We start from the raw sequence: 27619 nt of genomic DNA, 5'->3' as shown, positions 1-27619 counted from the left end.
TACTATTATATCTCCCCGGCCTCTAGGATCCAATCTTAGCTTTGGCTTTAAAATACTAAAGCAAAATACTTTCCGGATCTGTGATTTTATGTTGTTTATTTAGATTCAGATAATTTTTTATTGAAAATATTTTTCTTTTTTTAAATAGAAAAGGATTTTCCTACGGCACTACGGATGGGTAGGATCACCGAGCGGGGGTACAAGCGGCAACAAGCTCCGTTTCGCACTAAGTGAAGTGCTTCTTCCGGCCATGGCCGGAAGAAGCACTTCACTTAGTGCGAAACGGAGCTTGTTGCCGCTTGTACCCCGCCCCCCCCACCCCGCTCCTTCCTTCTCCCTTATGTCTGTATTTTTTGCAATAAAAGAAGAAGAGGAACATGGTGAGTGGCCGGTTTTCCTTTCCTTCATTTATATGTATTTTTCAGTTTTTTCACAACAGCACAATTTGTGATTAAGAAAAAGAAATAATTAGTGAGCTTTGACTTCCGCAAAAAAAATATGGATGACTTTCACTTAAAAAAATAAAGAGCTGTGAGTCCGGGCGGTAAAGACGCCTGCAGAATTATTGATGATGAGGAAAGACATTTCCCAGTCTCTGCAAGGACTCAAGGTCGGAGATTGCACATACCGCATCCTCCGTGACACTGGAGCCCGGCCTAATGCAGAACACGGACCTCATATTAAAATGTTACACCGCGCCTGTCACAAGCATTATATCCAGAGGCTGGAACAAAAAGCTGGGTAATAAAAAGGGTAGGTGCCATTATAGGTCCTTTATTTTTTTAACATTTTTGCGCAATGTACTTTATGGGGAAACTAACATGTTCTCTTTATTCTGTGGGTTAATATGATTTAAATGATCCCCATGGTTACGTGCTTTTCTGTTACTATACGGCTTTTACACAAAGTCAAACTTTTCTAACATAATTTGTATGTTTAAAATTGCCCTATTTTGTCCCCTATAAGTTATTTTTCATATATGAGGATGAGGGTAATTTTTTGCACCATGATCTTTGGTTTTTTATCGATACCACTTTTGCATATATGTGACCCAGTATCGGGATATCAGGTCAGAAGTGTATGGGGGGAGGGGGGGGGGGTCAGGTTGTGGACGACCTTGTATGTCATGGTGAACAGTTTAAACTGAATTTGTTGGGCAATGAGTGGATAGTGAAGGGATTGGCAGAGGGGAGAGGAGAAGAGTTGAGGATAAGTTAAAGGGGTACTCCGATGGAGAACATTTTTTTTTAAATCAACTGGTGCCAATTACTTCTATTTAAAAATCTCATTCCTTCCAGTACTTATCAGCTGCTGTATGCTCCACAGGAAGTTGTGTAGTTCTTTCCAGTCTGACCACAGTGCTCTCTGCTGCCCCCTCTGTCAATTTTGGGAACTGTCCAGAGTAGGAGCAAATCCCCATTGCAAACCTCTCCTGCTCTGGACAGTTCCTGACATGGACAGAGGTGTCAGCAGAGAGCACTGTGATCAGACTGTCAGACCGGTTGGCCCCGCCTCACATTGCCAGACCCGCCTGCACCTGTGATGCTTGTACACAGTAAATAAGGACCTTCCTAGATGGTGAGTGCCGTCTTACATGTCTTCTTTTTTCGTCATTTAACACTGCTCTCCAAGGCTGAGCACCACCGCTACCAGCTAGCTACAGATCAGTCCGGACTGTCTCCAGGATTGTGAAGGCTATATATTTAGTGACACACCTCTTCATCTCGAATCAATATTCTGAATACCTTTAATAGTCCGTAGCCCTACCTTACATGAAATCTAGAGAGAGGGAGGAAGGCGCCTCATGTGCGGGATCAGCAGATCTTGTTAGTGGGGGTGGGGGACGGTAATTCCCAAGCCGCTTACCAAAGTTGGTTGTGCGCCCACACACAACAAGGTAAAATGCAGAAGAAATGTAGAAGAAGGTCCACTGCAGCCCTCCTGGGTAGAAGTGAAATCAAAACCAAATGACCATGGATTCAGGAGTTTGTCTGGCGCAGAGAGGAACCATCAGGCAGCCAAGTAAAATCAAGGGATTTATTGAATGCAACGCGTTTCGCTGCGGATGCACAGCTTCATCAGGCATGATGAAGCTACCTTACATGAAGGCAGAGGCTTAGCTTGTAGCTTCAGGGCTCCATTGCAAAGTCTGAAACAGGGCCCCATATGCCAATTAAAATACTGGCCTCCTGTAGAGCAGATGTGTTTTGGGGCCCCCTTCGGCACCAGGGCCCGGGTGTGACTGCGACCTCTGCTACCTCTATAGCTACGCCCCTGTATGAAGGATAGCCTTATGCCTATCCCACGATAGCCTCATGCCTATCCCATCACATCAGCTCATAGTTGACATACATTTCAGATTGTGATGTTCGGACAGCCATATATTCACCAAAGAGGCGAGCTCCTCCTAAAACATTTGGCGCACCTTGTTCCAGCAAAAAACATTTTTTAGACTTGTGTGTAAAACATCCATCCAAACACTTGAAAAAAAAAAAAAGGCGTCATGCAGTCAAATCCGGTAGAATGGACAGCATACCTGACACCCGCCAATTCAGTGAGTTGGGTACGTCAGGCTCCATTAGTGTCTGGCACGCAGCGGATCCACCGGCTTCATTAAAGCAGAATCTGCCCCGAATGAAGCCCCCGACACCGATGTGAATGCGGCCTAAGTATTTCTCCCCCTATGAATAAACCCACCATGTTCCAGGATTGACACTCATTTCTTCTATGTAACCAGTCTCGGTTCTCTCTGGGGCAGTAGTGATTGGTCACACGACAAGATGCATTATCGGATGTTTCGGCTATTGCCAGCCAGTGTATATATATATTTAATTATACCGCGTTCTCTTCCCTCCCGCGGCTGTTTGTGTAGCAGAAGACAAGCTTTTGGCTGACAAACTCCAACTACAATGACAAAGATGATGCCAAGTGGAGTCGTTCCTTCCTTGTGCCTCATTAAGTCGTTGTGAGAACGCCAGGAGGTAAAAGAGAGAAAGGAGAATTGGCCTGTAAAGCCTAAGGACGTCTGGTACTTAAAGGGGTATTCCAGCCATAGACATTGTATGCCCTATCCAAAGGATAGGGGATAAGATATCCAAAGGATAGGGGATAAGATGTCTGATTAAGGAGGGCCCGCTGCTGGGACCCCCCACGATCTCCACGCAGCCCCCGCATTCTATGCCCGGCTGCTGCTCCAGTCTCGGAAACCTCTGTGTTTCAGAGACTGCAGATGATTCGTCACGCCGCGCCCCCTCCATTCATGTCTATGGGAGGGGGCGTCACGCGCGAGCTCTTAGTAAAACGCCGTCGAGCCTGTCAGTGCAGGTTCCTCTATTCTATCGTTCGGCTTACTACCTTCGTCGCATTAATCTACGCAGTAGATGCTGTGTACACCACTTGGGTCCCGTTACATCGCCAGTCCTGGAAACACAGAGGTTTCCGAGACCGGAGCAGCAGCCCGGCATAGAATGCGATCACGGGGGGTTCCAGTACTTCCTTCCAGTACTTATCAGCTGCTATATACTTACCAGTCTGACCACAGTGCTCTCTGCTGACACCTCTGTCCATATGAGGAACATGTCCAGAGCAGGAGAGGTTTCCTATGGGGATTTGCTCCTGTTCTGGACAGTTCCTGACATGGACAGAGGTGTCAGCAGAGAGCAGTGTGGACAGACTGGAAAGAACTACACAACTTCCTGTGGAGCATACAGCAGCTGATAAGTACTGGAAGGGTTAAGATTTTTAAATAGAAGTAATTCACAAATCTTTCTGGCACCAGTTGATTTAAAAAAAAAAATAGTTTCCCACCGGAGTACCTCTTTAAGCTACAAATCAGAACAGGCTCATGGATTGATCTGTCAGCCCTAAGTCTACAGCATTCTCCCGTTTGCCTTAGTAGCGCGATCGCACTCCTCCGAATCCCCCGCACCGGCCTTAGGGCGAAGAAGTTTTATTCCATTCTTAGTATTAAGTATTTAGCCCAATCAAAAAATGTCAGAATCCGGATGCAATTGTCCTAACATTAGCGCAGAATATCTCCCACCATTCCAGCGTAATGACGCTCTTCTCAATCAAGTCCAGGTATTTCTAAGCCACTTTAAAGACTTCAGCCCGTCCGACCTAAAGAAATAATCGTCACTTCTCATCATCATCCGGAGGTTCACTAAAGTCATTCAGCGGCTTAGAGAAGCTTCACCATTACCTGCAATCACAGAGACGTGATCCGTATAGACATGTGTCAGCCTCCACAGCGCCTCTAAAGGCAGGATATGGTACTGCAGTAAAGGGTGTAACACAGTGAAATACATTGGTACCTCAGATTACAATATTATTGGTTCAAGGTCGACCATTGTATATTGTAACCATTGGATACTGAGATGATAACTCTATGGAAACCTGGTAATTGGTTCTGAAGCCCCAAAATGTCATCCAAAAATAGTAAAAAGTGAGGATCAAAGAAAGAAATGGTAGATAACTTATACAAATAAGGCAAGTCCTTACATATAACAGTAAGAAAGATCTGGGAGCTATAATCACTGTCTATATAGGGGACAGGAGCTTTTTCTGGGTCCTGTACAGTAAAAAATAACATGGAACCGCCCCGCCCCCACCTGGTGTCTAAAGGAGCAGCTAACCCTGGCACAGGTAAAGAGTACAGAACATGTAATACCTCCCTGTACTGTAGGGGGCGCTACCAGACACCAGTTAGTGCATGTACTTCAGTAATACAGGTAAAGAGTACAGAACATGTAATACCTCCCTGTACTGTAGGGGGCGCTACCAGACACCAGTCAGTGCATACACTTCAGTAATACAGGTAAAGAGTACAGAGCATGTAATACCTCCCTGTACTGTAGGGGGCGCTACCAGACACCAGTCAGTGTATACACTTCAGTAATACAGGTAAAGAGTACAGAACATGTAATACCTCCCTGTACTGTAGGGGGCACTACCAGACACCAGTTAGTGCATGTACTTCAGTAATACAGGTAAAGAGTACAGAACATGTAATACCTCCCTGTACTGTAGGGGGCGCTACCAGACACCAGTCAGTGCATACACTTCAGTAATACAGGTAAAGAGTACAGAGCATGTAATACCTCCCTGTACTGTAGGGGGCGCTACCAGACACCAGTCAGTGTATACACTTCAGTAATACAGGTAAAGAGTACAGAACATGTAATACCTCCCTGTACTGTAGGGGGCACTACCAGACACCAGTCAGTGTATACACTTCAGTAATACAGGTAAAGAGTACAGAACATGTAATACCTCCCTGTACTGTAGGGGGCGCTACCAGACACCAGTCAGTGCATACACTTCAGTAATGCAGGTAAAGAGTACAGAACATGTAATACCTCCCTGTACTGTAGGGGGCGCTACCAGACACCAGTCAGTGCATACACTTCAGTAATACAGATAAAGAGTAGGACAGAACATGTAATACCTCCCTGTACTGTAAGGGGTGCTACCAGACACCAGTCAGTACATACACTTCAGTAATACAGGTAAAGAGTACAGAACATGTAATACCTCCCTGTACTATAGGGGGTGCTACCAGAAACCAATCAGTGCATACACTTCAGTAATACAGGTAAAGAGTACAGAACATGTAATACCTCTCTGTACTGTAGGGGGGGCTACCAGATACCAGTCAGTGCATACACTTCAGTAATACAGGTAAAGAGTACAGAACATGCAATACCGCTCTGTACTGTAGGGGGCGCTACCAGACACCAGTCAGTGCATACACTTCAGGAATACAGGTAAAGAGTACAGAACATGTAATACCTCTCTGTACTGTAGGGGGCGTTACCAGACAGCCGGTCAGTGCATACACTTCAGTAATACAGGTAAAGAGTACAGAACATGTAATACATCCCTGTACTGTAGGGGGCGCTATCAGACACCAGTCAGTGCATACACTTCAGTAATACAGGTAAAGAGTACAGAACATGTAATACCTCCCTGTACTGTAGGGGGCCCTACCAGACACCAGTCAGTGCATACACTTCAGTAATACAGGTAAAGAGTACAGAACATGTAATACCTCCCTGTACTGTAGGGGGTGCTACCAGACACCAGTCAGTCGAAATTCACAGACAACAATGGGAGGCTGCTGTAAAGCGGATTTTGCCCAGAAATTTTCAAGCTGAAATGTAGTGGAGTTCAAACTTAGATAAACAAGACATCCAGCAGATTATAAGACAGAAATAAGAGTGTCAGCAGTGTCACCGGAGAGCCGAGCGTCTTCACACCAGCTGTAACCTTCGCGGCTACACCGCCGTTTGCACCCGTTGGTATTTTGCGGATGTCTGTATACGGTTTTTTGATTGGCCAGGCTTCTGTAGCAGGACTCCACATGAGGTGCGCTCTGACATCACACAAGGTGAAAAGGTGCAGGCGCAGCGTGAGGAAGGCCTGGCATTTGTTTTGTCGGGCTTCCATAAAAAACAATGCTGCGGCTGCGTCCTGAAGTACGCAGCGACACCATAAAAGAGGGAAACCTGGTAAATGGAATTCTAGGCTTCTTCTACAAGAGAGAAGCATTTCATATGCCAGGCTTCTGTCTCCATCATGGTTAGGGTTGCCACCTTTTTTGCCAAAAATATTACCGGCCATGCCAATTTGCATAATTAATTATATATGAGTAAAATCACAGGATAAACATATGCGGAGGGAAATTTTGGCCTATTCTGACCCCCACAACTTTTTTTTATTTCTCCTTATATGGGCCTGTATGTGGGCAAATTTTTTTAACAGTACAATTTTAAACCCCTTAAAGGGGTACTCCAGTGAAAAACTTTTTCTTTTTAAATCAACTGGTGCCAGAAAGTTAAACAGATTTGTAAATTACTTCTATTAAAAAATCTTAATCCTTCCTGTACTTATTAGCTGCTGAATACTACAGCGGAAATTCTTTTCCGTTTGAAACACAGAGCTCTCTGCTGACATCACGAGCACAGGGCTCTCTGCTGACATCTCTGTCCATTTTAGGAACTGTCCAGAACAGCATATGTTACCTTTGGGGATTTCCTATTACCCTGGACAGTTCCTAAAATGGACAGAGATGTCAGCAGAGAGCACTGTGCTCATGATGTCAGCAGAGAGCTCTGTGTTTCAAACGGAAAATAATTTCCGCTGTAGTATTCAGCAGCTGAAGTACTGGAAGGATTAAGATTTTTTTTAATAGAAATAGAAGTAATTTACAAATCTTTTTAACTTTCTGGCACCAGTTGATTTAAAAAAAAAAAAAAAGTTTTTCACCGGTGGAAAATAAAATTTTCTAATCAACTGGTGCCAGAAAGTTAAACAGATTTGTAAATTACTTCTATTAAAAAATCTTTACCCTTCCAGTACTTTTTAGCAGCTGTATACTACAGAGGAAATTATTCTCTTTTTGAATTTCTTTTTTGTCTTGTCCATACCTCTGTCCGTATCAGGAACTGTCCAAAGCAGGGGAAAATCCCCATTGTAAACCTATGCTGCACTGGACAGTTCCTGACACGGACAGAGGTGTCAGCAGAGAGCACTGTGGACAGAAAAAAAGAAATTCAAAAAGAAAAGAATTTCCTCTGTAGCATACAGCTGCTAAAACGTACTGGAAGGGTAAAGATTTTTTAATAGAAGGAATTTACAAATCTGTTTAACTTTCTGGCACGAGTTGATTTAAAAAAAAAATTAAAATGTTTCCCACCGGAGTACCCCTTTAACTCATACTTTGAGTCAAAGGGCAGTCTCAAATGTGCAACACGACAGACTTCACACTGCTGTCGGACTAGCGGAGAGAAGAATCGTGTAAGTACTATTTTTGTTCTCCACTAAATTCCACTAAACTACTGAATCCCTGACGGACCCCATTAAAGTGAATGTGGTCCGCTGGGACCCCGAAGTTTCAGTGCAAGAAAATAAAAAGTGCCGAATGGACCCTGAGCTGGATGGATGTCAACGGCAGTGTGAAAGCAGCCTTAATAATAATAATAATAATAATAATAATGATAATAGTAATAATAGTAATAATAATAATAATAATAATAGTAATAGTAATAATAATAGTAATAATAATAATAGTAATAATAGAAATAATAATAATAATAGTAATAATAATAATAGTAATAATAATAATAATAATAATAGTAATAATAATAGTAATAATAATAATAATAGTAATAATAATAATAGTAATAATAATAATATAATAATAATAATAATAGTAATAATAATAATAATAATAATAATAGTAATAATAATAATAGTAATAGTAATAATATAATAATAATAATAATAGTAATAATAATAATAATAATAGTAATAATAATAATAGTAATAATAATAATAGTAATAATAATAATAATAATAATAGTAATAATAATACCGTAATAATAATAATAATAGTAATAATAATAATAATAGTAATAATAATAATAGTAATAGTAATAATATAATAATAATAATAATAGTAATAATAATAATAATAATAGTAATAATAATAATAGTAATAATAATAATAATAATAATAGTAATAATAATACCGTAATAATAATAATAATAGTAATAATAATAATAGTAATAATAATAATAATAATAAAAGGTGCAGTGAGTCTGTGAGGGACTGGGTACGAAGGGGAAGATTTATCAAAACCTATGAAGTGGAAAGGTTGACCAGTTGCCCATAGCAACCAATCAGATGGCTTTATAAAAATTATAATGGTCGACTTGTTCATAGGTTTTGATAAATCTTCCTAAAAGTCTCAAAAAGGCTAAGTTTCCACTTGTTTTTCTGGCAGTTTTTGGAGATCCGCCACAGCAGTTTTTGAGCCAAAGCCAGAAGTGGACTCAAAAGGAATAGGACATATAAGGGAAGGACTTAAACTTCTCCTCCCTCATGGATCCACTTCTGACTTTGGCTCAAAAACTGCAGTGGCGGATCTCCAAAAACTGCCAGAGAAAAAGACAAGTGGAAACTTAGCCTAAAGATCCAAAAGCAAAGTCCAGTGCAGTAGAGCCCCAAGATGGGGAACATGCAGGACCCAACGAAAAATGTGCGGGGGGAATAAGACTGCAGTGGGCGGACAGATTCCCTTTAACTGAAGTTAAATATATTAAAATATTAATAGTTAATTAAAAAACAATTAATAAATTGCAAAAAATGTTAAACAAAGTAGTAACAGCAGGTTTCCCTTTGCAGGAACCCCCCCCCCCCCCCTGTAATCACCCCCCCCCCCCATACACACACTCTAATACATTACACACACTCTCTCATACATTACACACACTCTAATACATTACACACACACTCTCATACATTACACACACTCTCTCATACATTACACACACTCTCTCATACATTACACACACTCTAATACATTATACACACTCTCTCATACATTACACACACTCTCTCATACATTATACACACTCTCTCATACATTACACACACTCTAATACATTACACACACACTCTCATACATTACACACACTCTCTCATACATTACACACATTCTCTCATACATTACACACACTCTCATACATTACACACACTCTCTCATACATTACACACTCTCTCATACATTACACACTCTCTCATACATTACACACACTCTCATACATTACACACACTCTCACACACACACTCTAATACATTACACTCACTCTCTCATACACGCACACTCTCTCATACATTACACTCACTCTCACACACACTCTAATACATTACACTCACTCTCTCATACACGCACACTCTCTCATACATACACACACTTTCTCTCATACACACACACACTCTCTCTCATACACACACACACACACTCTCATACACACTCTCTCTCATACACATACACACTCTCTCATACACACACTCTCATACACACACACTCTCTCTCATACACACACACACTCTCTCTCTCATACACACACACTCTCTCTCTCATACACACACACACTCTTTCTCATACATACACACACGCACACTCTTTCTCTCTCTCATACACACACACACTCTCTCATACACACACACACACTCTCTCATACATACACACACACTATCTCTCATACACACACACTCTCATACACACTCTCTCATACATACACACACACTCTCTCTCTCATACACAGACACACATACACACACACACTCTTTCATACACACACACACACTCTCTCATACATACACACACACTCTTTCTCTCATACACACACATACATACACACACACTTTCATACACACACACACTCTCTCATACATACACACACATACATACATACACACATACACATACACACACACACACTCTTTCTCATACATACACACACACACACTCTCTCTCATACATACACACGCACATACATACACACACACATACACACATACACACACACTTTCTCATACACACACACACACACATACACACACTCTTTCTCATACATACATACACACACACACACACACACTCTCTCACACACACAGCAGGACTCCCAGCCCCCTCCCATTAGGTTCCTCTCACCCAGTGCAGCACATCTTCCTCCACCAGAACCTCTTCCTGTGCTGTCAGGGGGAGGAGTCAGAAGATCAGTGAGGAGAGGAGAGGCCGGGTGAGTGTCCTGTCTGTACACCTCGTACAGACTCTGTATCCTCCGCTCACTGGGGGAGATTTATCAAAACCTGTTCAGAGGAAAAGTTGCTGAGTTGCCCATAGCAACCAATCAGATCACTGCTTATATTTTTCAGAGGTCTAATCAAAAATGAAAGCAGCAATCTGATTGGTTGCTATGGGCAACTCAGCAACTTTTCCTCTGAACAGGTTTTGATAAATCTCCCTCACTGTGTCAGTTCTCGGTCTCAGGACCTGTGTGTGATGCTGCAGTGCACAGTCCTAAGTCCTAACAGGCTGACACAGTGCCTGATGTACGTGTCCGGACTCCTCCAACCACAGCTGGCACACATGGCGGCCGGCATCACGGTAGACCAGTCTGGCCCTCAGAACAGTTTGATAAATCAGCCCTAACCCTAAATCATGAGGAAAACATGGGCCCTAATTTATTTGTCTTTCTGGAGCTAAACCTCTCTGGTGCTGCCCATAACAACCAATCTCAATGAGCTGAGCTGTGATTGGTCGCTATGGGCAAATGTGACCGGATAATACCACCATACTGTGATTGGATAATACCACCATACTGTGACCCGATAATACCACCATACTGTTGCCCGATAATACCACCATACTGTGACTGGATAATACCACCATACTGTAACCAGATAATACCACCATACTGTTACACGATAATATCACCATACTGTGACCCGATAATACCACCATCCTGTGACTGGATCATACCACCATACTGTGACCCGATAATACCACCATACTGTGACCCGATAATACACTATACTGTGACTGGAAAATACACCATACTGTGACCCTATAATACCACCATACTGTGACCCGATAATACCACCATACTGTGACTGAATAATACACAATACTGTGACTGGATAATACACCATACTGTGACTGGATAATACCACCATACTGTGACTGGATAATACACCATACTGTGACTGGATAATACCACCAAACTGTGACTGGATAATACCACCATACTGTGACTGGATAATACACCATACTGTGACTGGATAATACCACCATACTGTGACTGGATAATACACCATACTGTGACTGGATAATACACCATACTGTGACCCGATAATACCACCATACTGTGACTGGATAATACACCATACTGTGACCCGATAATACCACCATACTGTGACTGGATAATACCACCATACTGTGACCCGATAATACCACCATACTGTGACTGGATAATACCACCATACTATGACCCGATAATACACCATACTGTGAACCGATAATACCACCATACTGTGACTGGATAATACCACACCATGACTGGATAATACCACCATACTGTGACCGGATAATACCACCATACTGTGACCGAATAATACACCACACCATGACTGGATAATACCACCATACTGTGACTGGATAATACACCATACTGTGACCCGATAATACCCCCATACTGTGACCGAATAATACACCACACCATGACTGGATAATACCACCATACTGTGACTGGATAATACACCATACTGTGACTGGATAATACCACCATACTGTGACTGGATAATACACCATACTGTGACTGGATAATACCACCATACTGTGACTGGATAATACACCATACTGTGACTGGATAATACACCATACTGTGACCCGATAATACCCCCATACTGTGACCGAATAATACACCACACCATGACTGGATAATACCACCATACTGTGACTGGATAATACACCATACTGTGACCCGATAATACCACCATACTGTGACTGGATAATACACCATACTGTGACCCGATAATACCACCATACTGTGACTGGATAATACCACCATACTGTGACCCGATAATACCACCATACTGTGACTGGATAATACCACCATACTATGACCCGATAATACACCATACTGTGACTGGATAATACCACCATACTGTGAACCGATAATACCACCATACTGTGACTGGATAATACCTCACCATGACTGGATAATACCACCATACTGTGACCGGATAATACACCACACCATGACTGGATAATACCACCATACTGTGACTGGATAATACACCATACTGTGACCCGATAATACCACCATACTGTGACTGGATAATACACCATACTGTGACTGGATAATACCACCATACTGTGACTGGATAATACACCATACTGTGACCCGATAATACCCCCACACTGTGACTGGATAATACCACCATACTGTGACTGGATAATACACCATACTGTGACCAGATTATACCCTCATACTGTGACTGGATAATACCACCATACTGTGATTGGATAATACCACCATACTGTGACTGGAAAATATACCATACTGTGACCCTATAATACCACCATACTGTGACCTGATAATACCACCATACTGTGACTGGAAAATACACCATACTGTGACCCGATGATACCACCATACTGTGACAGGATAATACACCATACTGTGACTGGATAATACACCATACTGTGACTGGATAATACACCATACTGTGACCCGATAATACCACCATACTGTGACTGGATAATACACCATACTGTGACTGGATAATACCACCAAGCTGTGACTGGATAATACCACCATACTGTGACTGGATAATACACCATACTGTGACTGGATAATACCACCATACTGTGACTGGATAATACACCATACTGTGACTGGATAATACCACCATACTGTGACCCGATAATACCACCATACTGTGACTGGATAATACCACCATACTATGACCCGATAATACACCATACTGTGACCCGATAATACCACCATACTGTGACTGGATAATACCACACCATGACTGGAAAACACCACCATACTGTGACCGGATAATACCACCATACTGTGATCGGATAATACACCACACCATGACTGGATAATACCACCATACTGTGACTGGATAATACACCATACTGTGACCCGATAATACCACCATACTGTGACTGGATAATACACCATACTGTGACTGGATAATACCACCATACTGTGACTGGATAATACCACCATACTGTGACTGGATAATACACCATACTGTGACCCGATAATACCCCCACACTGTGACTGGATAATACCACAATACTGTGACTGGATAATACCACCATACTGTGACTGGATAATACCACCATACTGTGACCAGATTATACCCCCATACTGTGAATGGATAATACCACCATACTGTGACCCGATAATACCACCATACTGTGACCCGATAATACCACCATACTGTGACTGGATAATACCACCATACTGTGACCCGATATTACCACCATATTGTGACTGGATAATACCACCATAAAGTGACTGGATAATACCACCATACTGTGACCCGATAATACCACCATACTGTGACTGGATAATACCACCATAATGTGACTGGATAATACCACCATACTGTGCCCCGATAATACCACCATACTGTGACTGGATAACACCACCATACTGTGACTGGATAATACACGATACTGTGACTGGATAATACCACCATACTGTGACCCGATAATACACCATACTGTGACTGGATAATACCACCATACTGTGATTGGATAATACCACCATACTGTGACCCGATAATACCACCATATTGTGACTGGATAATACCACAATACTGTGACTGGATAATACCACCATACTGTGACCCGATAATACCACCATACTGTGACTGGATAATACACCATACCGTGACCAGATTATACCCCCATACTGTGACTGGATAATACCACCATGCTGTGACCCGATAATACCACCATACTGTGATTGGATAATACCACCATACTGTGACCCGATAATACCACCATACTGTGACTGGATAATACCACCATACTGTGACCCGATAATACCACCATACTGTGACCCGATAATACCACCATACTGTGACCCGATAATACCACCATACTGTGCCCCGATAATACCACCATACTGTGACTGGATAACACTACCATACTGTGACTGGATAATACACGATACTGTGACTGGATAATACCACCATACAGTGAATGGATAACACCACCATACTGTGACTGGATAATACCACCATACTGTGACTGGATAACACCACCATACTGTGACTGGATAATACACGATACTGTGACTGGATAATACCACCATACAGTGAATGGATAACACCACCATACTGTGACTGGATAATACACGATACTGTGACTGGATAACACCACCATACTGTGACTGGATAATACACGATACTGTGACCCGATTATACCACCATACTGTGACTGGATAATACCACCAAACTGTGAATGGATAATACCACACCATGACTGGATAATACCACCATACTGTGACCCGATAATACCACCATACTGTGATCGGATAATACACCACACCATGACTGGATAATACCACCATACTGTGACTGGATAATACACCATACTGTGACCCGATAATACCACCATACTGTGACTGGATAATACCACCATACTGTGACTGGATAATACACCATACTGTGACCCGATAATACCCCCATACTGTGACTGGATAATACCACCATACTGTGACTGGATAATACCACCATACTGTGACTGGATAATACACCATACTGTGACCAGATAATACCCCCATACTGTGACTGGATAATACCACTATACTGTGACCCGATAATACCACCATACTGTGATTGGATAATACCACCATACTGTGACCCGATAATACCACCATATTGTGACTGGATAATACCACCATACTGTGACTGGATAATACCACCATACTGTGACCCGATAATACCACCATACTGTGACCCGATGATACCACCATACTGTGTCTGGATAATACCACCATACTGTGACCTGATAATACCACCATACTGTGACTGGATAATACCACCATAATGTGACTGGATAATACACCATACTGTGACCGGATAATACCACCATACTGTGAATGGATAACACCACCATACTGTGACTGGATAATACACCATACTGTGACCGGATAATACCACCATACTGTGAATGGATTATACATCATAATGTGACTGGATAATACCACCATACTGTGACCGGATAATACCACCATACTGTGACTGGATAATACCACCATACTGTGACTGGATAATACCACCATACTGTGACTGGATAATACACCACACCATGACTGGATAATACAACCATACTGTGACTGGATAATACACCACACCATGACTGGATAATACCACCATACTGTGACCGGATAATATACCACACCATGACTGGATAATACACCACATCATGACTGGATAATACACCACATCATGACTGGATAATAAACCAAACCATGACTGGATAATACACCACATCATGACTGGATAATACACCACATCATGACTGTATAATACACCACACCATGACTGGATAATACACCACATCATGACTGGATAATACACCACATCATGACTGTATAATACACCACACCATGACTGGATAATACACCACACCATGACTGGAAAATATACCACACCATGACTGGATAATACATCACACCATGACTGGATAATACACCACACCATGACTGGATAATACATCACATCATGACTGGATAATACACCACACCATGACTGGATAATATACCACATCATGACTGGATAATACACCACATCATGACTGGATAATACACCACATCATGACTGGATAATACACCAAACCATGACTGGATAATATACCAAACCATGACTGGATAATACACCACATCATGACAGGATAATACATCACACCATGACTGGATAATATACCAAACCATGACTGGATAATACACCACATCATGACAGGATAATACATCACACCATGACTGGATAATACACCACACCATGACTGGATAATACATCACATCATGACTGGATAATACACCACATCATGACTGGATAATACATCACATCATGACTGGATAATACACCACACCATGACTGGATAATACACCACATCATGACTGTATAATACACCACATCATGACTGGATAATATACTACACCATGACTGGATAATACATCACATCATGACTGGATAATACACCACATCATGACTGGATAATACATCACATCATGACTGGATAATACATCACACCATGACTGGATAATACACCACACCATGACTGGATAATACATCACATCATGACTGGATAATACACCACATCATGACTGGATAATACATCACATCATGACTGGATAATACACCACACCATGACTGGATAATATACCACATCATGACTGTATAATACACCACACCATGACTGGATAATACATCACATCATGACTGGATAATGTACCACATCATGACTGGATAATATACCACATCATGACTGGATAATACACCACATCATGACTGGATAATACACCACACCATGACTGAATAATACACCACATAATGACTGTATAATACACCACACAATGACTGGATAATACACCACATCATGACTGTATAATACACCACATCATGACAGGATAATACACCAAACCATGACTGGATAATACACCACATCATGACTGGATAATACACCACATCATGACTGTATAATACACCACACCATGACTGTATAATACACCACACCATGACTGTATAATACACCACACCATGAATGGATAATACACCACATCATGACTGGATAATACACCACACCATGACTGTATAATACACCACACCATGACTGAATAATACACCACATCATGACTGTATAATACACCACACCATGACTGGATAATACACCACACCATGACTGTATAATACACCACACCATGACTGGATAATACACCACACCATGACTGGATAATACACCACATCATGACTGGATAATACACCACATCATGACTGGATAATACATCACACCATGACTGGATAATACACCACATCATGAGTGGATAATACACCACATCATGACTGGATAATACACCACATCATGACTGTATAATACACCACACCATGACTGGATAATACACCACATCATGACTGTATAATACACCACACCATGACTGGATAATACACCACATCATGACTGGATAATACACCACATCATGACTGGATAATACATCACATCATGACTGGATAATACACCACACCATGACTGGATAATACACCACACCATGACTGGATAATACACCACATCATGACTGGATAATACATCACATCATGACTAGATAATACATCACACCATGACTGGATAATACACCACATCCTGACTGGATAATACATCACATCATGACTGGATAATACACCACATCATGACTGGATAATACAACAAACCATGACTGGATAATACACCACACCATGACTGTATAATACACCACACCATGACTGGATAATACACCACATCATGACTGGATAATACACCACATCATGACTGGATAATACACCACATCATGACTGGATAATACATCACATCATGACTGGATAATACATCACATCATGACTGGATAATACAACACATCATGAGTGGATAATACACCACATCCTGACTGGATAATACATCACATCATGACTGGATAATACACCACATCATGACTGGATAATACACCAAACCATGACTGGATAATACACCACACCATGACTGTATAATACACCACACCATGACTGGATAATACACCACATCATGACTGGATAATACACCAAACCATGACTGGATAATACACCACATCATGACTGTATAATACACCACATCATGACTGGATAATACACCAAACCATGACTGGATAATACACCACACCATGACTGTATAATACACCACACCATGACTGGATAATACACCACATCATGACTGGATAATACACCAAACCATGACTGGATAATACACCACATCATGACTGTATAATACACCACATCATGACTGGATAATACACCACATCATGACTGGATAATACACCACATCCTGACTGGATAATACACCACACCATGACTGGATAATACACCAAACCCTGACTGGATAATACACCACATCATGACTGGATAATACACCAAACCCTGACTGGATAATACACCACACCATGACTGGATAATACATCACACCATGACTGGATAGCACATCACATCATGACTGGATAATACACCAAACCCTGACTGGATAATACACCACATCCTGACTGGATAATACACCACATCCTGACTGGATAATACACCACACCATGACTGGATAATACACCTAACCATGACTAGATAATATACCACATAATGACTGGATAATACACCACATCATGAGTGGATAATACATCACACCATGACTGGATAATACACCACATCATGACTGGATAATACATCACACCATGACTGGATAATACACCACACCATGACTGGATAATACACCACATCATGACTGGATAATACATCACACCATGACTGGATAATACACCACATCATGACTGGATAATACACCACATCATGACTGTATAATACACCACACCATGACTGGATAATACACCACACCATGACTGGATAATATACCACATCATGACTGGATAATATACCACATCATGACTGGATAATACATCACACCATGACTGTATAATACACCAAACCATGACTGGATAATACACCACATCATGACTGGATAATACACCAAACCATGACTGGATAATACACCACATCATGACTGGATAATACACCACACCATGACTGGATAATACACCACATCATGACTGTATAATACACCACACCATGACTGGATAATATACCACACCATGACTGGATAATACACCACACCATGACTGGATAATACACCAAACCATGACTGGATAATACACCACACCATGACTGTATAATACACCACACCATGACTGGATAATACACCACATAATGACTGGATAATACATCACACCATAACTGGATAATATACCACATCATGACTGGATAATACATCACACCATGACTGGATAATACATCACACCATAACTGGATAATACACCACACCATGACTGGATAATACATCACACCATGACTGGATAATACACCACACCATGACTGGATAATACACCACACCATGACTGGATAATACACCACACCATGACTGGATAATACATCACACCATAACTGGATAATACATCACACCATGACTGGATAATACACCACATCATGACTGGATAATACACCAAACCATGACTGGATAATACACCACATCATGACTGGATAATACATCACATCATGACTAGATAATACATCACATCATGACTGGATAATACACCAAACCATGACTGGATAATACACCACATCATGACTGGATAATACATCACATCATGACTAGATAATACACCACACCATGACTGGATAATATACCACATCATGACTGTATAATACACCAAACCATGACTGGATAATACACCACATCATGACTGGATAATACATCACATCATGACTAGATAATACACCACACCATGACTGTATAATATACCACACCATGAGTGGATAATACATCATACCATGACTGGATAATACACCAAACCATGACTGGATAATACACCACACCATGACTGGATAATACACCACACCATGACTGGATAATACACCACATCATGACTGGATAATACATCACATCATGACTGGATAATACATCACACCATGACTGTATAATACACCACATCATGACTGTATAATACACCACACCATGACTGGATAATACACCACACCATGACTGGATAATACACCACATCATGACTGGATAATACACCACACCATGACTGTATAATACACCACACCATGACAGGATAATACACCACACCATGACTGGATAATACACCACACCATGACTGGATCGTACACCACATCATGACTGGATAATACATCACATCATGACTGGATAATATACCACACCATAACTGGATAATACACCAAACCATGACTGAATAATACACCACACCATGACTGGATAATACACCACATCATGACTGGATAATACACCACATCATGACTGGATAATACATCACACCATGACTGTATAATACATCACACCATGACTGGATAATACACCAAACCATGACTGGATAATACACCACACCATGACTGGATAATACACCACACCATGACAGGATAATACACCACATCATGACTGTATAATACACCACATCATGACTGGATAATACATCACACCATGACTGTATAATACACCACATCATGACTGGATAATACATCACACCATGACTGGATAATACACCACATAATGACTGTATAATACACCACACCATGACTGGATAATACACCACATCATGACTGGATAATACATCACACCATGACTGTATAATACACCACACCATGACTGGATAATACATCACATCATGACTGGATAATACACCACACCATGACTGGATAATACACCACATCATGACTGGATAATACATCACACCATGACTGGATAATACATCACACCATGACAGGATAATACACCACACCATGACTGGATAATACACCACACCATGACTGGATAATACACCACATCATGACTGGATAATACACCACATCATGACTGTATAATACACCACATCATGACTGGATAATACACCACATCATGACTGGATAATACACCACATCATGACTGGATAATACACCAAACCATGACTGGATAATACATCACATCATGACTGGATAATACACCACATCATGACTGTATAATACACCACACCATGACAGGATAATACATCACATCATGACTGGATAATACACCACATCATGACTGGATAATACACCAAACCATGACTGGATAATACATCACATCATGACTGGATAATACACCACATCATGACTGTATAATACACCACATCATGACTGTATAATACACCACATCATGACTGGATAATACACCACATCATGACTGGATAATACACCACATCATGACTGGATAATACACCAAACCATGACTGGATAATACATCACATCATGACTGGATAATACACCACATCATGACTGTATAATACACCACACCATGACAGGATAATACATCACATCATGACTGGATAATACACCACATCATGACTGGATAATACACCAAACCATGACTGGATAATACATCACATCATGACTGGATAATACACCACATCATGACTGTATAATACACCACACCATGACAGGATAATACATCACACCATGACTGGATAATACACCACATCATGACTGGATAATACACCAAACCATGACTGGATAAAACACCACATCATGACTGGATAATACACCACACCATGACTGGATAATACACCACACCATGACTGGATAATACACCAAACCATGACTGGATAATACACCACATCATGACTGGATAATACACCACACCATGACTGGATAATACACCACATCATGACTGGATAATACACCAAACCATGACTGGATAATACACCACATCATGACTGGATAATACACCACACCATGACTGGATAATACACCACACCATGACTGGATAATACACCAAACCATGACTGGATAATACACCACATCATGACTGGATAATACACCACACCATGACTGGATAATATACCACATCATGACTGGATAATACACCAAACCATGACTGGATAAAACACCACATCATGACTGGATAATACACCACACCATGACTGGATAATACACCAAACCATGACTGGATAATACACCACATCATGACTGGATAATACACCACACCATGACTGGATAATACATCACACCATGACTGGATAATACACCAAACCATGACTGGATAATACACCAAACCATGACTGGATAATACACCACATCATGACAACATAATACAACACACTATGAGCAGCCAGAGAAGAGTGGGCAGAGATGAACGGGCAGAGATGAGTGGGCAGAGATAAGCGGGCAGAGGTGAGTGGGCAGAGATGAGCGGGCAGAGGGGAGTGGGCAGAGATGAGCGGGCAGAGGGGAGTGGGCAGAGATGAGCGGGCAGAGGGGAGTGGGCAGAGATGAGCGGGCAGAGGGGAGTGGGCAGAGATGAGCAGGCAGAGATGAGTAGGCAGATATGAGTGGCCAGAGATGAATGGACAGAGATGAACGGGCAGAGATGAACGGGCAGAGATGAACGGGCAGAGATGAGCGGGCAGAGATGAGCGGGCAGTTCCTACAAAGACAACTCAACTTGGAAGGAGGAAGAAATGGTGACTGGCAGGGATCAGATGACGTCAGACCGAGACAAGCGGGAACTGGGGTAGAGGAATGTGACTTATTATATTTTTACAACAACCCTAACCATGAATGTCTCATAAATCTATGGCAGCCCAAAGGTAGTGTAGACTTCTGGAACAATTTACGCCTTCAAGCAGGTGTATATGGTAGTAAATTTGGCTCATTGGGCGGCCACGCTCCTTCCCAAAAAAAAAAAAACTTGTTCCCTTCTTGATGTGCACAATGGCAAAGAGTCACAAAACTTTTCAGATTTTTTTGCCAACCTTCATCAGGTGTAAATTTCCCCCAGAATGTCTACACAGATTGTGATGGATGCCGGAGTCCAGCTTTCACTTGCCATAAATGAATCTTTAAGTCTAAACTTGTCCCTGTATAGTAATGACCTCTCCACCTTTATAGTAAGGCTATGTTCACACGGCAGAATGTCCATGACAGCAACATCTGCCACAGAAATCCTGATGCTGGCGTCCGCATAAACATTAAACCTGTTCAATGTTTTTGCAGATTTCAAAAGGAAAAGCATTGCCGTCTATGAGATGGTGCATTTCCGAGCAGTCCTATCGCATACATGTTCTACCGGCCCTGCGCTGTCTGTGGTTTGTCCGCACCGGCCCTGCGCTGTCTGTGGTATGTCCGCACCGGCCCTGCCCTGTCTGTGGTATGTCCGCACCGGCCCTGCGCTGTCTGTGGTATGTCCGCACTGGCCCTGCGCTGTCTGTGGTATGTCCGCACCGGCCCAGCGCTGTCTGTGGTATGTCTGCACCGGCCCTGCGCTGTCTGTGGTATGTCCGCACTGGCCCAGCGCTGTCTGTGGTATGTCCGCACCGGCCCTGCGTTGTCTGTGGTATGTCCGCACCGGCCTGCGCTGTCTGTGGTATGTCCGCACCGGCCCTGCGTTGTCTGTGGTATGTCCGCACTGGCCCAGCGCTGTCTGTGGTATGTCCGCACCGGCCCTGCGCTGTCTGTGGTATGTCCGCACCGGCCCTGCGCTGTCTGTGGTATGTCCGCATCGGCCCTGCGCTGTCTGTGGTATGTCCGCACCGGCCCTGCGCTGTCTGTTGTATGTCCGCACCGGCCCTGCACTGTCTGTGGTATGTCCGCACCGGCCCTGCACTGTCTGTGGTATGTCCGCACCGGCCCTGCGCTGTCTGTGGTATGTCCGCACCGGCCCTGCGCTGTCTGTGGTTTGTCCGCACCGGCCCTACGCTGTCTGTGGTATGTCCGCACCGGCCCTGCGCTGTCTGTGGTATGTCCGCATCGGCCCTGCGCTGTCTGTGGTATGTCCGCACAGGCCCTGCGCTGTCTGTGGTATGTCCGCACCGTGCGCTGTCTGTGGTATGTCCGCACCGGCCCTGCGCTGTCTGTGGTTTGTCCGCACCGGCCCTACGCTGTCTGTGGTATGTCCGCACCGGCCCTGCGCTGTCTGTGGTATGTCCGCACCGGCCCTGCGCTGTCTGTGGTATGTCCGCACAGGCCCTGCGCTGTCTGTGGTATGTCCGCACCGTGCGCTGTCTGTGGTATGTCCGCACCGGCCCTGCGCTGTCTGTGGTATGTCCGCACCGGCCCTGCGCTGTCTGTGGTATGTCCGCACCGGCCCTGCGCTGTCTGTGGTATGTCCGCACCGGCCCTGCGCTGTCTGTGGTATGTCCGCACCGGCCCTGCGCTGTCTGTGGTATGTCCGCACCGGCCCTGCGCTGTCTGAGGTTTGTCCGCACTGGCCCTGCGCTGTCTGTGGTATGTCCGCACCGGCCCTGCGCTGTCTGTGGTTTGTCCGCACCGGCCCTGCGCTGTCTGTGGTTTGTCCGCACCGGCCCTGCGCTGTCTGTGGTATGTCCGCACCGGCCCTGCGCTGTCTGTGGTATGTCCGCACCGGCCCTGTGCTGTCTGTGGTATGTCCGCACAGGCCCTGCGCTGTCTGTGGTATGTCCGCACCGGCCCTGCGCTGTCTGTGGTATGTCCGCACCGGCCCTGCGCTGTCTGTGGTATGTCCGCACCGGCCCTGCGCTGTCTGTGGTTTGTCCGCACCGGCCCTGCGCTGTCTGTGGTTTGTCCGCACCGGCCCTGCGCTGTCTGTGGTATGTCCACACCGGCCCTGCGCTGTCTGTGGTATGTCCGCACCGGCCCTGCGCTGTCTGTGGTTTGTCCGCACCGGCCCTGCGCTGTCTGTGGTTTGTCCGCACCGGCCCTGCGCTGTCTGTGGTTTGTCCGCACCGGCCCTGCGCTGTCTGTGGTATGTCCACACCGGCCCTGCGCTGTCTGTGGTATGTCCGCACCGGCCCTGCACTGTCTGTGGTTTGTCCGCACCGGCCCTGCGCTGTCTGTGGTATGTCCGCACCGGCCCTGCACTGTCTGTGGTATGTCCGCACCGGCCCTGCACTGTCTGTGGTATGTCCACACCGGCCCTGCGCTGTCTGTGGTATGTCCGCACCGGCCCTGCACTGTCTGTGGTTTGTCCGCACCGGCCCTGCGCTGTCTGTGGTATGTCCGCACCGGCCCTGCACTGTCTGTGGTATGTCCGCACCGGCCCTGCTCTGTCTGTGGTATGTCCGCACCGGCCCTGCGCTGTCTGTGGTATGTCCGCACCGGCCCTGCGCTGTCTGTGGTATGTCCGCACCGGCCCTGCGCTGTTTGTGGTATGTCCGCACCGGCCCTGCTCTGTCTGTGGTATGTCCGCACCGGCCCAGCGCTGTCTGTGGTTTGTCCGCACCGGCCCTGCGCTGTCTGTGGTATGTCCGCACCGGCCCTGCGCTGTCTGTGGTATGTCTGCACCGGCCCTGCGTTGTCTGTGGTATGTCCGCACCGGCCCTGCGCTGTCTGTTGTATGTCCGCACCGGCCCTGCACTGTCTGTGGTATGTCCGCACCGGCCCTGCGCTGTCTGTGGTATGTCCGCACCGGCCCTGCGCTGTCTGTGGTTTGTCCGCACCGGCCCTACGCTGTCTGTGGTATGTCCGCACCGGCCCTGCGCTGTCTGTGGTATGTCCGCACCGGCCCTGCGCTGTCTGTGGTATGTCCGCACAGGCCCTGCGCTGTCTGTGGTATGTCCGCACCGTGCGCTGTCTGTGGTATGTCCGCACCGGCCCTGCGCTGTCTGTGGTTTGTCCGCACCGGCCCTACGCTGTCTGTGGTATGTCCGCACCGGCCCTGCGCTGTCTGTGGTATGTCCGCACCGGCCCTGCGCTGTCTGTGGTATGTCCGCACAGGCCCTGCGCTGTCTGTGGTATGTCCGCACCGTGCGCTGTCTGTGGTATGTCCGCACCGGCCCTGCGCTGTCTGTGGTATGTCCGCACCGGCCCTGCGCTGTCTGTGGTATGTCCGCACCGGCCCTGCGCTGTCTGTGGTATGTCCGCACCGGCCCTGCGCTGTCTGTGGTATGTCCGCACCGGCCCTGCGCTGTCTGTGGTATGTCCGCACCGGCCCAGTGCTGTCTGTGGTTTGTCCGCACCGGCCCTGCGCTGTCTGTGGTATGTCCGCACCGGCCCTGCGCTGTCTGTGGTATGTCTGCACCGGCCCTGCGTTGTCTGTGGTATGTCCGCACCGGCCCTGCGCTGTCTGTTGTATGTCCGCACCGGCCCTGCACTGTCTGTGGTATGTCCGCACCGGCCCTGCGCTGTCTGTGGTATGTCCGCACCGGCCCTGCGCTGTCTGTGGTTTGTCCGCACCGGCCCTACGCTGTCTGTGGTATGTCCGCACCGGCCCTGCGCTGTCTGTGGTATGTCCGCACCGGCCCTGCGCTGTCTGTGGTATGTCCGCACAGGCCCTGCGCTGTCTGTGGTATGTCCGCACCGTGCGCTGTCTGTGGTATGTCCGCACCGGCCCTGCGCTGTCTGTGGTTTGTCCGCACCGGCCCTACGCTGTCTGTGGTATGTCCGCACCGGCCCTGCGCTGTCTGTGGTATGTCCGCACCGGCCCTGCGCTGTCTGTGGTATGTCCGCACAGGCCCTGCGCTGTCTGTGGTATGTCCGCACCGTGCGCTGTCTGTGGTATGTCCGCACCGGCCCTGCGCTGTCTGTGGTATGTCCGCACCGGCCCTGCGCTGTCTGTTGTATGTCCGCACCGGCCCTGCGCTGTCTGTGGTATGTCCGCACCGGCCCTGCGCTGTCTGTGGTATGTCCGCACCGGCCCTGCGCTGTCTGTGGTATGTCCGCACCGGCCCTGCGCTGTCTGTGGTATGTCCGCACCGGCCCTGCGCTGTCTGTGGTATGTCCGCACCGGCCCTGCGCTGTCTGTGGTATGTCCGCACCGGCCCTGCGCTGTCTGTGGTTTGTCCGCACCGGCCCTGCGCTGTCTGTGGTATGTCTGCACCGGCCCTGCGCTGTCTGTGGTATGTCCGCACCGGCCCTGCGCTGTCTGTGGTATGTCCACACCGGCCCTGCGCTGTCTGTGGTATGTCCGCACCGGCCCTGCGCTGTCTGTGGTTTGTCCGCACCGGCCCTGCGCTGTCTGTGGTTTGTCCGCACCGGCCCTGCGCTGTCTGTGGTTTGTCCGCACCGGCCCTGCGCTGTCTGTGGTATGTCCTCACCGGCCCTGCGCTGTCTGTGGTATGTCCGCACCGGCCCTGCACTGTCTGTGGTTTGTCCGCACCGGCCCTGCGCTGTCTGTGGTATGTCCGCACCGGCCCTGCGCTGTCTGTGGTATGTCCGCACCGGCCCTGCACTGTCTGTGGTATGTCCGCACCGGCCCTGCACTGTCTGTGGTATGTCCGCACCGGCCCTGCACTGTCTGTGGTATGTCCGCACCGGCCCTGCACTGTCTGTGGTATGTCCGCACCGGCCCTGCACTGTCTGTGGTATGTCCGCACCGGCCCTGCACTGTCTGTGGTATGTCCGCACCGGCCCTGCACTGTCTGTGGTATGTCCGCACCGGCCCTGCACTGTCTGTGGTATGTCCGCACCGGCCCTGCGCTGATGTCCGCACGAAGACTCTCCATGTGGACACTCCACTGTGTGAACATAGTAACA

The 27619-nt window shown here is 45.4% G+C and overlaps 1 protein-coding gene across 1 annotated transcript in view; it reads right to left on the bottom strand.

Moving 5' to 3' along the window:
* The window catches only part of CHD5 (chromodomain helicase DNA binding protein 5), a 274281-nt gene extending 263312 nt beyond the window's left edge, over window positions 1-10969 (bottom strand). Inside the window, exons 1-2 of the mRNA XM_056544557.1 lie at window positions 10845-10969; window positions 10503-10639 (exon numbers count right to left, since the gene is read on the bottom strand). Of these exons, the coding sequence (XP_056400532.1) occupies window positions 10503-10639; window positions 10845-10954 (247 nt within the window). The 5' untranslated portion in view covers window positions 10955-10969. The remainder of the gene's footprint in view (window positions 1-10502; window positions 10640-10844) is intronic.
* Between the last annotated feature and the right edge of the window lie 16650 nt (window positions 10970-27619).

The sequence above is a fragment of the Hyla sarda genome, chromosome 10 (genome assembly GCF_029499605.1).
Source record: "Hyla sarda isolate aHylSar1 chromosome 10, aHylSar1.hap1, whole genome shotgun sequence".
NCBI lineage: Eukaryota > Metazoa > Chordata > Amphibia > Anura > Hylidae > Hyla > Hyla sarda.
Note: the sequence above shows the minus strand (reverse complement) of the source record. Positions and strands in the feature narration are given on the sequence as shown.